Source organism: Heloderma suspectum, chromosome 2, assembly GCF_057233095.1.
Source record: "Heloderma suspectum isolate Gila_16-S chromosome 2, 16-S_ref, whole genome shotgun sequence".
NCBI classification, from domain to species: Eukaryota; Metazoa; Chordata; class Lepidosauria; order Squamata; family Helodermatidae; genus Heloderma; species Heloderma suspectum.
The window spans coordinates 336,579,510-336,594,607 of NC_139459.1; the positions used below are offsets into that span (position 1 = coordinate 336,579,510).

The following is a 15,098-nucleotide window of genomic DNA, read 5'->3' on the forward strand; positions in this document are numbered from 1 at the left end:
GGAGAGAGCGCAGGACAGGAAGGCCTGGCGTGCTATGGTCCATGGGGTCACGAAGAGTCGGACACGACTGAACGACTGAACAACAACAACAACAACTTAACTCTAAGCATTGGTACTTAAGGGCGCAATCCTACTGGGATAGTTGGCAGCCTCCAAACGCAGGGGCTGCTGAGTATCCAATGCACAGGAGGAGGAGAGCAGAGGCAGTTGCTGCCTCAGCACTCCAGGTGCCCTGCATTTTTGCTAGATGGGTGATTTTGCCCTTCTAGTGGTGGCACCTTGGAGGGAGAGGGAAGGAGGCTGGCACAGCAACAGTATGTCATACAGCCGCTACCCCAGTCTCCTCCCCTCCCTCGGCAACATCCCCCTTTTCCCTGTCTCTGTTCTCCGTTTTCGACGCACAGAGAGGCAGCTGGCGCAGTTCTCTCCACACCAGCTACAAGGGGGAAGGGGAGGGGCAGGGAGGGCAGTTTCCTGGCTCCAAGGTCAGAGCCCTGTCTCTGACCTTGGAGCCAGGAAACCAAAGTATCCTATGCCCCCCCAAGACACTGTCTGGGAGGCATAGGATTGCTCTCCCTATTGGCTCCCCACCCCTTCCCAATCCCTTTTTCCTTTTGTATCGTGTCTTTTAGATTGTAAGGCTAGGACTTCCTTGTTTTTATTGATATATGTAAGATGCTCTGAGAGCCTTTTTGGCTGAAGGAAGGTTCAAAATGTTTTTAATAAATACATGAGAAGCAGAACTTTTTAATATTTTATACTGCTGGTGGTTTTAAATTGTTGGTTTGAAATTACTCTTGCTAGCTCTAAATTAATGTATGTATCTGATGATGGTTTTTGAAATGTTTTAATTGCCATTTTAACTTTTATTGTATTTTATCAGAATTAAACTACATCCTTTTTATGTAAACTGCCTTGAGAGGGCTTTGCCCTAAAAGGCAGCACAGCAATCTTTAAAATAAATTAGAGGAAACAGTGTAAGTCCATAGGGAAGATTCTAAAATCCATGGTCAGGTAATGCCAACTTTCTTCTCTACCTAACAAAGAACCTGCATGTTTTGCTAAAAGCTGGCAACTGATCCGGGTTTCTGATAGATTTAATATTGTCAAAAAGCACAGACTATGAATTTCTTTGTCCCAGAAATCCTAGGTGCAATCTGAAACCTGCACAGCACCTAATAGAGCCTAATCCAATCCTCCTACACTCCATTTTAAGACTGTGACTAACAGCACACTCCTATACATGTCTACTCAGGAGTATATCCCGCTGATTTCAGTGAGAAATATTCCCAGGCAAGTGAGTACAGGATTTCTGCCCAAATGCAGACTTTCTGGGCAGGTTCGCATGATCACAAAGGGAAAATAAGCCACAGTGGTTTATTTTCCCTCCCCATGCAGGCCGGTCACGAGCCGCCTAATTAGCATAATTACCATCGCTGGGTGTGACTTGTGAACCCGGTCTAAGCCTTCAATATCAAGCTGGCTTCCCCTCACTGATGACTGGGAAAGAAAGTGTTAAACAGCCCCACTTTCACTTGTTCTCCAATCAACCTGAGACCACATGAATAATAAGTATCTTGGTGCCAGGGAGAAAATCTGAGTACTACGTGTAGCCTTAAAGGAGACCATGATAAAGATATATAAAACAAAAATTACGGATAGTGTGAGAATGGATAACAATTTCTTAAAATACTAACTATACATAAATCATTCAGTGCAACTGATTAGGAGCAAGTTCTGGATCAATTTAACCATGGAATACATGGTAGCAATCACTAGCTTGAAGAGCTTTTGAAAGGGAATAGGTTTGTCTTCTACAGAGTTGTCAATCAATGTTTATTACCCATGACAGCTAAAAGTGCGGTCTCCATAGGCAGTGTACCTTTGATTACCAGTTTCTGGAGACAAATTGGCAGAGGATGCTCATCACTATGCCATGCTGTGCGCTTCCCAGGAGCACATGGCTAGCTACTACTGGAGAAAGAGTGCTGGCCTAGATGGCTCTTTGATTTGATCCAAAAAGGCAGGTATTAAGCCAGATTGACAAACTGACCTGGGAAGTTCCCTCTACTTTATTTATAATCTTCTTTCCTATCACCTTTCTACAGCAATAGTCAAGACAGTGTACAAATAAAAATAGCACAATAAAATACTTGCAGCCAATTATCTCACAAGGACAAAATGTTTCTGGTGTTTTTAAGTACAGTTTCTTTCTGATCAGATTTTTTTTTACCTTCCCTCTTAGACTTTGCTTACATAGCAAATGTAAAGAATGGCCGAGACTAAAAATTCTTGTTTTCACCTTATTCTGTTTCTCTTCCATTTAGTCTTTGCCGCTGAGTCTACACCATTAAGAATTTTTCAGAGACACACTTTTGTATTTTATTCACTAGTCTGACAGTACAAATGTCTTGGCAGACTGCCCAGCTTACTGCAGTGAATAAGCTTGGGCAGAATGAGAAAAACAAGCCCCTTTCTGAAAATCTGAAATACACTCCACCATTCAGAAGCTTGCAAATCATCTGAGAGATTGCAGTTCTGATTAGTTACCCAGCCATAAGTCATCGGGAAATGCAGCAATATATAAGATGCTCACTCTTCTGGTTAAGCATCCATTCAGGAACTAATGTAGCTTATTCTAAAATGAGAAAACAAGACTAAGGGAGCAATCCTATCAGGATAGGTGGCCGCCTCCAAACTCGGAGGCAACTGCCTACCCAATGCATGGAGGGAGGAGCGCGGAGGAGATCTTCTCCATGCTCCAGCCACCCTGCAATCATGGCTAGATGGCCGAATTCAGCTGTCTAGCCATGGAACGTTGGAGTGCGGAGGCTGGACAACACATAGGAAGCATCGTACTGGCACTTCCGCACTCCCTGCCCCTTGGGAATTCCCCCTTTTGCCCCGCTTCGCACTGCTCTTACGAGCACGGGGCCCAGGGATGATCTGCGCTGCCTACAAGAAAGTGGGGGCAGCTCTCCGGGAACCAACCTCAGAGTGTGGGCTCCCACGTCAGTTCCCAGAAACCAACCAATCCTATGGCCATCTAGCTACTGTCTAGCGGCCATAGGCTTGCACCCTAAAGGTAAAATTAGGAACACTGTAAAAACCATTTAATGTTGTGGTTTTCTCCTAGCTCTTGCTCCCCTACCTCATTAAGCAAAAAAAAAAAAAACGATGAACACTAATTCTCAAACAAATAATGCTGGGTATGATCTAAAATAAAGCTGCTTTTAGAGAAAGAGCCATAACTCTTTTACTTGTCGGCATATGTTCCACATTTTCTGTATGAGTGAAGGAAAGATGCAGGATCAGATTTGCTGTTATTTAATTATCTAGCAAACAGCTGAGTAAAAGTGTCATTATCCCTATCTAGAGAGCAATTAAACAGTGGGACAAATATTTAAAATCTTTGTAACAGTGACAGCACATTAAGTAAAATAAAAAGAGTACCCCCTCCAAAAGCAAAAGTGTTAGTATTTTTCTCACTTTATATTCTTCCCCACCTATGACATGCTATGAGATGGTCTATACTGAGCTGCTTTACATTGTTGCTTGTACAGATAAAGTAATCCCTTATATTTATGAAGATAATATATAGCACAATGCTAGTTAAAACTGAACAGTGGAAGACAGTTAGTGTGGTCCATCAGATACAGCTGGACATGAAAATGTAACTAGAACCAACAGTGCAGCTTAAGTCAAATCATTCTGAGTCCCCTAGTATAAAATGGCAACAACAGGACTATATGTACCTTGAGCCTTGTTAAATATGTACAGCCATCAACATAGGCGGTCACTTGCAACTGCCTTGGCAGACCTCCATATGGTAAGACATTAGTATGAACCGTTCCCTATAGGATTCAGGAGGACTGTAGCCAAGCCAACCAGACACCCCCCCCCCTTTAAAAAGGTGTATTAAAATCCACAACAATGACAAGGGGTACCATTCATATAACAGGTTTATTATTTCTTTGATTTATCAGATGCCCAGTACCCAGAGTCCTCTGGGCAAACAGGTTAAAACAATTAAAATCACAGTTTCAAAAAATTCTCTTAACAGCAGCACAAAAATCCTATAAAACCAAACCACCACATCAAAGCAATTTCATTAAGATTAATGCAATTTCAGCAACCATTATTTATTATAATGGGCCACAAAAATCCCTGTAGGGTTAAAAAAAATAATAAAAAAAAGCTTCCTAAAACCACAGTGAAAATTCAGAGGTTAAGACAGCTTTCCATACCCGGTGCCATCCAAATGTGTTGGATTACAACTCCCATCACCATCAGCCATTCTGGCCATGAGAATTATGGGAGTTGTAGTCTATCATCTGGAAGGCACCAGGTTGGAGAAGGCTGGGTTAAGATATTAAAAAAGAACCTAGGAAAATAAAAAGGTGCCAAGTAGGTGCCAGATGGGCCTCTGAGGAGGGCTTTCCACAACTAGGTGGTCAGCATGTAGAGCTTCACTGACGTAACAGGTTGCCCCTTAGATAAGTGGCTGCACATACAAAGTGGCCCTCTGGCTATACACAAGTAATCCAGCCTTTGCCTCATGCTAAATAAAGAACCAGTGCACAGTAATCACACAGAGCACCAGTTGTTTATCCCAGGAACTGGCAGAGGCACATGGCAGTGAGCAACTTCCACTTTCAATCAACTTTCGGAAACAGCCCAGGAACTCTGGGATGTTCGACCCATGAACAACCCAGAGTCCTGGGTTCACATGTCACGAAACAACCCAGGAATGTACCTGGGTTGTTTACAAAAGCTGAATGGAAGTGGAAGTGGAAATGGGGAGTGGGCAGGAGGCAATGCACTCGGTCCTGTGCCTGCTCCTGTGCCCCCACCAATTCCTGGGTTAAACAACCCAGGAACTCGTCATGACATGCAAATCAGGTCAATGACTCTATGCTCAGGGTGAAACCAGACTTTTGAGAGAAAAGACCAGAGCTTTCAAAACAACTTTTGGAATCATATGTGCACTGCTATACCTGCCTACTCATAAGTAAGCCCCACTGCCTTTAAAAAGTCAGAAATGTTTTAAACTGGATTCCTACACTGAGCAGGGGGTTCGACTCAATGGCCTAAATGGCCCTTTCCAACTCTATGTTTCTATGTCATGTCCATAACCCACACTCACTGGGTTCGCATGACATGACAAACCCTGAGCAGGGGTTGCATACACAACCTGGCACCCGCAGGTACCATGGCAAGTCGTATGAACCCAGTCAATGACACTATTTTCCTCAGGGCATTACATAACATAAGAAGAGCTGTGTTCAATCAGAGCAGAGGCCTATCTAGGCCAGCATGCTGTCTGCACAGTGGCCAGATGCCTATGGGAAGCCCCAGCAGAAACACAAATGCAATAGCACCCTCCCACTCCTATCCTCCAACTGGTACTGAGACAAAAACTGCCTCCAATACTGGAGATAATGTATGCCCATCATGACTAGTAGCTCTTGACAGCCTTATCCTCCATGAATTTGTCTAATACCCTTCCAAACCCATCCAAGTTGGCGTCCATTACTGCATGATCCATACCTGATTAGGAACTCATAATTAAAGTTCAAAAACAATCTGCATATTATACGTTCAGTGGTGTGTGTGTGCACGTGTGCACACACTTAGTTACATATCTACAAGAGTGGTAGATGGAATTAACATGTTAGAGAAGGGAAATTAAATGCAATGCTAGTTTCTTGTGCTGTGAATTAGTGAATAACAGTATTAAACACTACTCCTTTCTAAAATCCCAAAGAAAGTTTCTTTGTTTCTTGTCCCCTGCAAGATCAAATATGCTAACAAATGAAACTTCTCTCAAAGTACAGAACAACTAATTCTTCAAGGTTTACCTGACAAGGGCACAGTCTTCTACCAGAGACTGAAGCAAAAAAGTGCTGTGCATAGTAAATGCCTTGGTTGAGTAATGCATGTAGATAAACTTGCTTCAAAGCACCTGCTCGGTAAATGTATTCCTGATAGACTAAATTGGAAGGGGACAAAGTTAGTCAGTTATGGAGTAACTGTTTTGGGGAGTGGGGTGTGTGAATGTGGAAAGATTAATATCAACTGAGATAGTTGGGATTACACTAATTTATGGTTCACGTAAACTTTTTAGGGAATATTTTGCTGTTCTTATATAAGATCTTTTGGGAATTTATTGCCAAGGGGGGTAAGTGATAAAACAATAGCAAGAAACTGAAGTGAACATTACTGAGAGCGTTAAGACATTGCACTTGAAGGATTTAATATAAAGGAATCAATCCCACACAGTCTATCTTCAAGCAGGTGCTCTTTATGAATACCTTGGTTGAGTCAATGGTCTCTTTACAATACTGCTAGCAAAGTCAAGGTAGCACTAATAGGGTTAAAGCTTTATCACCTCAAATTAACTCTCTTCATCACATTTAATTTTTTTAATTCTTGTGTGCAGCCTCCAAAACAAAATGTATTTTTCTAGCTCTACAATTATTATTTTTCAGCTATAATTGAAAACAGAGTCAAACAAGTATCTTTACAGTCAACATAAATTTGTTCTATAAGGAATGAAAAATTTTAATTGCTTTGGCCAATACTTCCAATTCTTATTATACATCAGACTATACTCCACCGGAGGGGGGCGGGGTGACAACTGCATCCCAGGCTTGTTTCATCTAGTTCTTCCTTCAACTGCCTCTGCCTCACCAGGAAAGCCTTTTAAAACCTCAGAATTAAAAATCCAAACAGTTTTATGAGTCAGGTGGAGGGAGGGAGACTCCTAACTATTGGAAGAAAAGGCTGGGTGTTCATATGGCCTTTTAAATTACAGAATCAAACAGCATGCAGATTGCATCTTTCATCAATATGTTTCCCAGCAACATATTCTGATTCTGCATTTAGTTGAATCTTCCAAGAATTTAAAAAATGAAGTATCTGTGGTGATGCATGAAATGCAAAAAAAGAAGACAAGGTGCTATATTAAGGAGGAAATACTAGCAAAACATCGTTGGCTGCCCTGCCTGGCTCTCGGTAGGAACAGGAGTAGTGGTGTGTCACTACAGTGCACCATATTCTGTCTCCATGCTGAGGCAGAAAGCAAAGCATGACACAGCCCAGCTACGTATCCTCACCAGATGAAAGCTAGAGAAAGGCAGGAGACAGCACACAGTCCTGTCGCTCCCACTTTCCAGCCATGCCTGCAGTAAGATAAAGAACATGATTTGGATACTTAGTTTAACATCCTTAAGGTCGTGCACTTTTACTGCAAAGCAGTATTTTGAAAAGGAAAGTGTCCAACAGAAGTCATAAGCCTATATCCCCTGAAAAATAAACTGCAGTCTTGGAGTTCTTCCAAAGAACGGTGTTTCTCTCTCTCTCTCTCTCTCTCTCTCTCTCTCTCTCTCTCACACACACACACACACACACACACAAATGTGCATTTGGTGTGGAGTATCAAGACATCTTTCACCCGTGAAACTGCGTTTCTTGCAAAGCTGTCTCATTCTTAGCACTATTTTCCCAGCAGTGAAAGACGGCAACCTCTTCTCTCATCTAATCCACCCATTACTATCACAAGTACTGTGCAGAATTGGCTTATGCAAATGACATTGGCCTGGTCTCTATCGGATAGTGTCTGATATTGTTTGTGACAACTCCCCATGCCCACACCACGTGACTTTAAAACTTGACTCCACTTAAAAAAAGAGAAGAGTTTATCCTGAGTATTCACTCAAAACAGAATTTAACAAGCAATTTTAAAAGTGGTAAGTAGTAAGGCTACCACTGCAAAGATTGCCCAAGAACCTCAGGTGGGCGGGCGGGCGGTCAGGGTTCTGAAGACTTATTCAGCACTGGAAAGCATTTCTGCTCTTTCTCTGTTTAAAGTGTGTTTAAACCATATTTCCTAATGTTCAAATCACTTTAAAGATTAAAATACAACACAATTTCTTAAGGCAAAAAGCAGTTATCCCCATCTCAGCAGGGCAACACACACACCCTTTCATTATGTGGAGTCAGGGTATTTCACTCCCGGCAAAGCTAACTAGCACTAAGAAAGAAGGGAGTTTTCTTTTTACCATCGGGGTAGGCCCAGATTTTTTTACATTCTTGGCATTTAAAAATACAGTCATACTAACTCTCATAAGCAGAAACCTGCCCACATCACCTCTGAAAACTGTCTGAAATACTCATATTTTCTCTCCAAAATTATGTAAAGTGCATTTTCAGCCTTTGTTCTGAATTGTGCCTCTACTTGATAAATATGAAATATTTGCAGTCAAAAAGGGATATAGCTAAACTCCTGTAATAAAATATATGAACGTAACTGCAGACTTGAGTATCAATCACTAAGTTAATCCTAACAAAAGGGAAGTATTTTTGGTCCGAAATACTGGCAATCTGGAAGAGGTGTTACAACAACCCTGTTCTGGATGGGGTTTGAACTCTCTCTAAATAAGCAGGTACACAGTTTGATGCTTCTTTTCTAAGGTCCTTTCAAAAGAAATTGAAAATGTATTTGTTTTGATGGGACTTTAACGTTGAAATGATTAAATTGATACTGCAAGTTGTTTTTAATAACTACTCTTCAACTTCAACTGTATTTTTAGTTGTAATTTTTTACTGTATTTGATTTTTTTCTGATCTAAGATGTTCTGACAATTGAAGAAACACATGATTATAAATTACTTAATACAATCAGATTTCACATCAAGTAAGTGTGTATTATTATTTCTTCACCCAGCAATAGGTGAATAAGAATATGCAAAACTAAGTAACTAGGTAACTAAGAATATGCAAAAATATCCATAAAGGATCAAAACTACAAATCTCCTGTTGGTTATATGCTATCAGCTCCAGTATGGTGAATACAACCATGCCATCCACCCACATGTGCACATACCCATTTATTCCATTCTCCTTTTCCCATCCCCTTCTCTCTCTTCCCCTCCCTTTGTCTCTTCACTATTTGAGCCCCTGTTTTTGCTCATCCCATTTTTGATTCTCTCCCCGATCAGAACGCTCCTCACCTTGTGAAGTGCCTATGGCCCCCAGCAATCCAGCTACTGCTGCACGAAAAACAAGACACAGGAAGGCTCGCATATGAACACACGCCTGACCATATGATGTGGATACTAAAGCTTGTTTCCAGTAGGCGCTGCACTGCTCTAGCCACTGAGCTCAGGTGTGCACCTGCCTGCGTCTCAGTCCCACTTCGTTTCCTCACAGTGGTGGGGAAGGTACAAGAGATACCAGGAATCACATAAGGTAAGTCCAAGGGCTGCAAGTAACAGACCCACGTCGTCCACCTGTGCTTAAAAAAAAAAAAAAAACTTGCATCCAGTATGGTGCTGAAAGTTACAAGCCAATCCTTAACCATGGGCTGTGTAGATATGTTAGAGCAATGCGCATAGCCAAAAGCTCCACTCAAATGAAGGAGAAACAACAGGTGCTCCATCAACTACAAAAGAAAAAATACGGCATATCAAAATCTATAGTCCTGTATGTGTGATATTTTTTCTGATAGTTTTCTTTCATAAGTTTCCACTTGACCTGAACGCTCAAATTATTCTTTACACTTCACACATTTTTACATACACTCACTCAAGGAACAGCCTAGGGATTTAACAGAAGTCCTTTCCCAACTAATATTCCACTAATACACATGCTATTTTCTCCCAGTTTCCATTCCCATGCCAAATCTCCGCATTGCTTTTTGAGCACTTTGCTTAACAGAAAGTAGCTCAAACATATGTGAACACCTTTAACACAAAGACGTGACAGTTAGAACTAGCCATTTGAACATCATGTTCCCCAAAATACATTTAACAAGAACAGTTTAAGGTAAGCCTGGTAGTTGATTCTATGCCAAGTCACTCTACAGACGGAAAACTTCTGAAGAGGCTTTCAGATAAGGTATCTGCCCCTATAAAAGACCCACTGGAAAATATGACTCAACTTCACGACCACTGCTTTACAATTCAAGGCACATTGTTTATTTACATAATGGTATAAAAATATCAGATCTGTGTAACTAAGGCAAATTTAGCAAGGCACTGAGCTCCCAATTATGTCACTGTGTCTCAAAAATAAGCAGTAATATGTGTGTCATGCTTTTAGCAGGGGTAGAGAAAGGAGATGTGTGAAATTTACTTTAAGCCTTTTTGGTAAAATATTTTAAGACTAGCTCAAACACATGACTCAGGCTGTGCTGCCGCTATCAGTATGTAGCTTTTGCAAAGACTGTTAAATGAAAGTGCTTGACAAGAAAATAGACACACATGGAGAGAAAACATTCTTTTACAAACAGGAAATCCTTTCTGAAATGTAGTTTCAATTTAAGCTGTACCTGCTGCTTTTTAAAAAGAAGAATCCGCTGAAAGATTTATTTCAGTAATGAAGGGTGCAGAAAGAAGACTAGGCAGTGCCCATACTATAGCGCACAGGGGGGCAGAAAGTACATCTCTAGATGTTTTGGACTTCAACTCACAGCATTCCTGAACACTGGCCATACTTGCAGGGACTTCTGGGAGTTGAAGTCCAAAACATCTGCCAGGTAAGTACTGGTACACACTATGCCCAACCTGGCACAGTTGAGAGGAATAAATGGAATCAGGATGAAGGCCAGTTGGCCATCGCTGCTGTAACCTGTCCCCTTCACTGACACAATTTTTCTGGCATGCAAGAAATATAATCAGATAAGTGTGCTAAGACTATATGAGAAGCCATATTGCCTGTACTCCACCACCTCATAGTTTTGTGAAGACTACATACATTTCCATCTACTGACATAGCAAAAAGCAATAATCGGACACAAACCAATCCACAATTAAGACCCACCATCTAATGAAGTCTGAAAAAGAAGCTCCCATGTAATGGATATAGCTACTTGTAAGTATAGAACAGTTTTGCTGCAGTTTCTCTTAAGCCTGGAAGAAATGACACCAGAACATCTGAACATGGAAAAGTCTTCCTAAGTCACACTACTAAAGGAGACAGGAGAATTGCCCACACATAAATCAATGTGATGAATTACTAAATACATTCAGTCTCCACAGAACACTTGGCTAGTCTGCCATGAACTAGACAGCTGACTAATAGAAGAATGTTGGTTAGTAGTTTATGCAACAACGCTTTTGCAATTTAGACACAGCTTGTTCTGTATAGCTTAGCACTATTTATCTTTTAAAAAATTCATTGTTAATGGTCATGAAAATTCAGAAAAGAACACTGTTATCAGACACCAGCTGTATAATATAGATGAGTCACAGAACCCCAAAACACTGGTGCTAACAGTGGTTCCAGCTTACTGGACTGCAGCTGCTTAGGATCAAAACCCAACAGAAAGGATTCCTTATCAGCAAGGTAGGAGACTCTCAGTGCTTATCGATAAGTTCTTCTGTAAGGAGGCAATGGGAATCCTTCCTGCCTCTCCTGTCTTTTCAAAGCACATGCCAATTGCGGAAGATATTTGTATTACTTAACACTTCATGCAAGTCATCTACAAAAGCTTAAGTTATAATAAATTTGTTTGTCTTTAAGTTGGCACAAGACTCTTCTATAGTATTACTTTGTCTGACTCGGCTTCCCACCATTTGACTCACAAGATTTGGCTGGTTTTCTTTTCATTTTCTACAAGGTCTGTCACATTTGAACAGCAAGTTCTACTACTGCTGTACATGTGTTCTAACATGATTAAGCTGATTTAACATCAATTGCGTTATCTAGAACTACAGGCTGATTGCAATGGCTTAAAACTAGTTTTCAAGAAAAGATGGAATGTATCTAACCTGCATGGCAAAACATTTACAATAGCCATATACTACAGAAGTCTTTTATGTGCAGGATTAATAACTTGAACAATGAATAACTATTTGATTAATAACTTTAACAACAGTTATTCTTTCTTCTTTCAGACTGCAAGTCTACTGCACTTCAGTTTTAACTGCACAGGAAATATTCCAACAGGGGGATGAGGTGGGAGGAACAGTAAAACTCCTGCCAAAGGAGGCACATGCCTACCAACTTCTCCTCTAGGATGACCTGAGTCACATGTAACAGTGGCAAATTGTGGGTTAATTAACCCATTATTTGCTGGGATTTTGTGCCACTGCCATTTTGAATATGCAACCTCCAACTGGAAATTGTTCCGTGACGTGCAAGCCTGGACGCTGTGGGTTAACTGTAGATTAAACAATCTAACAGTTGTTAGGTTAACTTTGGGTTGTTTAACCCACAATTAACTCACAGTGCCCAGGTTCACATGTCACAGACCAACCTCTGATTGGGCTGATTCGAGGTTGTCTATTCAAAATGGCAGTGGCACATGCCACAGCATATTGGAGGTTAATTAACCAACAAATTGCTGCCATTATGTGCAAATGGGGCTGATGTCTGCTAGAAAATTCCTTCAGAATATATATGCAAATCTGGAAATCGGTGATGTGGGGTAAAAGATTTCCACTATTATAGTTTTCTGTTGAAAAAAGTTTTCATTTCTAAAAATGCATTGTTTCATAAAATTAGTTAGTGCACATAATTAATGGATACCATACCAGTCAATTGGGCAGTTTCAAAGTTTTTTTGTTCTAACTCAAGTCTTAGTTCATATGAAATATGTGTTTTTTAAATTTTCATATAATCATTACAATTTCTTTATATGACCCAAACAAGTAAAAAAGTATAGAAAATGTAACATATAATAGCAATCTTGGTTTACTTTATTGTTATTATATAGCTATTTTTGAAATGGATTCAAAACAATGAAAAGCGACAGTGTACATTTAGATATAATAAATTACTTTATAATATTCAATGAAAGGATTTCAACTTAGAGGTGGAATACTTTAAAGTTATTCCACCGCTGTCTAATTCTTTTATCCTTATGTTATGTGTTAATTTGGCCCTGACAGCTGATCTTACATAAGCCAATCTTTCAAGGAAGATAATTATGGGACCTCCAGTTCTTTGCATAAAGTAACTTGGCAGCAGTAATCATCAATAAGTTCTTCTGTAAGGAGGCAATGGGAATCCTTCCTGCCTCTCCTGTCTAGTTCCTTATGTTCATGTTTGACGTTTTTTCAGGTGACTATCTCTGGGAAGCATGTATGCATCAAATATAAATAAATGCTTACCTTTTGTGCATGCTAACATTAATATAATTGCCTTCATTGGAACCATATGAGGAAGTGTATGCTACTGAGTTGTCATGCATTAAAATACTGACAAGAACTGCAATAAAAATATTTTTCAAAGTAAAGCTTAAAATTTGTTTGAACATGTAAATTACACTAATACATGTGTTATTGAATTTCTTTCCTAATCAAACATTTCATTTCAAATACTTCTGACTATTAGAAAAACAGCTGAGGTATTTATACAGTGTGTGACAATGACATGGTATTTATTTATTTATTTATTACATTTCTATACCTCCCAATAGCCAAAGCTCTCTGGGCAGTTTACAAAGATTAAAAAAATTAAAAATACAATATACAGATTTTAAAAGCTAATTCCATAAAAAAAAACACATGAACAGAACAATATACAAGAACATATATCTAAAACAACTTCAACAAGCAATCTCAAAGCAGACAGCCATAACCATACGCTGTTCCAGGATCAATTAAAACTTAACATATGCTGCCAAATGGTATTCTGCTTCATGCCAAAAAGGATAATACAGTTTGGAGCTCTGCAACACATAAGCATATATTTTGCAGAAGTTGTTCAGCTTCTGCTGATCATGGCAAGGGACAATGATGCGATGCTCGCCCCAGTCCCTGAACGCTGGAAATCCTACTTAGCAACTTACCTTCAGCTGCAGAGATTTTACCCATTACTTTAAAGTCTGCAAGCTAGCAAGTTTTAAAATGAAAACAGATTCTCGTAACAGATCTCATAAAGATATGAATTCTGTTTAATGCAAAATCTGTCCAATTCTACGTTCTATACTTCTTGTGCATGCAAAGATCCCTGCTCAAAGCTAGGCAAAATCACAAGGCAGAGTCCCTAAAACACACTTCCCCAACCTGGTGCCTTTCAGATGTTTTGGACTACAACTCCCAGCATGCCACACTGGCAGGGGCTGATGGAAGTTGGTCCAATACATCTATAGAGCACCATATTGGGAAGGCTGCCCTAGAAATTACTTCACTGTCTAGGCTGAACGGACAAAGGAAGACTGAACAGCAAAAGGAGTTACATGATTTATATGTGGGCCCCCATTTTAGGCTCAAAACACCCAGAAACAGATAAACACTCAGGAAAGCCTGAGTTAACAAATGTGTTTTCAAGAGGCAATTTAAGCTCACCACAGTTTCCGCTCCTTGAACCACACTTGTTCGAAGTGTGCCAAGAAGACCTGCTTACATGCTGACACACTGTTGGTCATGGAATGACCAATAATGCATCCTCAGAACATCTCAGAGGTCGATTTGAACTACAATCCTCGGCAGTCCCAGCCAGCATGGCCAATGGTCAGGGATTATTGTAGGTGTAGTCCAAAATATCTGGAGGGCACCAGATTGGAGAAGGGTGCAATATTCATTGAAGTCATATAGCAATTTCCTTGACTTTATTCCAATGTTTCCCAGACTTATTGAACTTGCTCCCACTTCTAAGTTTAAACTACCTTTCAGGGTCCCTAACCCAATGCCAACAATCTGTTTCAACAGTGAATGTGAAGAGTTTCTTGCATGCAGCCATGTGAGTAAAACTTGCAGCTGTACATTATGATATAGCTAATATGCATGATTTACACACTCCACAACCACAATAATAGTGGTTAATCCTTGTGCTTATTTTGCATTTTCCATGTGTTATCTTGGTATTTTGCTTGATGTTTTGTTTTTGTTCTTTTGTAAAAAAAAAAAAATTAAAAAAATCCTGTGCTTAAAGCTTTTTATGGACATTCTTTCATTTAAGGGTATTATGTCATATGGATCTTACAATTATGTAGTTCTTTTTTTCTATCTGCACTGACTGCTTATTGCCAATGTACTAATATATTCATTCCATCTCATAAGCAAAAGAGTTACAGCCCTTTTGGTCTTCTGCTATTCCCAAACTGATCATCATAAATTAACACAGGATATCTGTGAGACGACTGTGTG

The 15,098-nt window shown here is 40.0% G+C and overlaps 1 protein-coding gene across 3 annotated transcripts in view; it reads right to left on the reverse strand.

Annotated features, from left to right (window-relative positions):
- The window catches only part of PRKAR2A (protein kinase cAMP-dependent type II regulatory subunit alpha), a 123,043-nt gene that overhangs the window by 41,354 nt on the left and 66,591 nt on the right, over positions 1 to 15,098 (reverse strand). Inside the window, exons 1-2 of one of the 3 annotated variants that reach the window (XM_084840637.1) lie at positions 11,589 to 11,656; positions 9,015 to 9,445 (exon numbers count right to left, since the gene is read on the reverse strand). The exons of the other annotated variants lie outside the window; for them this stretch is intronic. Of the exons in view, the coding sequence (XP_084696763.1) occupies positions 9,015 to 9,087 (73 nt within the window). The 5' untranslated portion in view covers positions 9,088 to 9,445; positions 11,589 to 11,656. Of the gene's footprint in view, positions 1 to 9,014; positions 9,446 to 11,588; positions 11,657 to 15,098 lie in introns of those variants that run through there. 3 annotated transcript variants of the gene reach the window in all.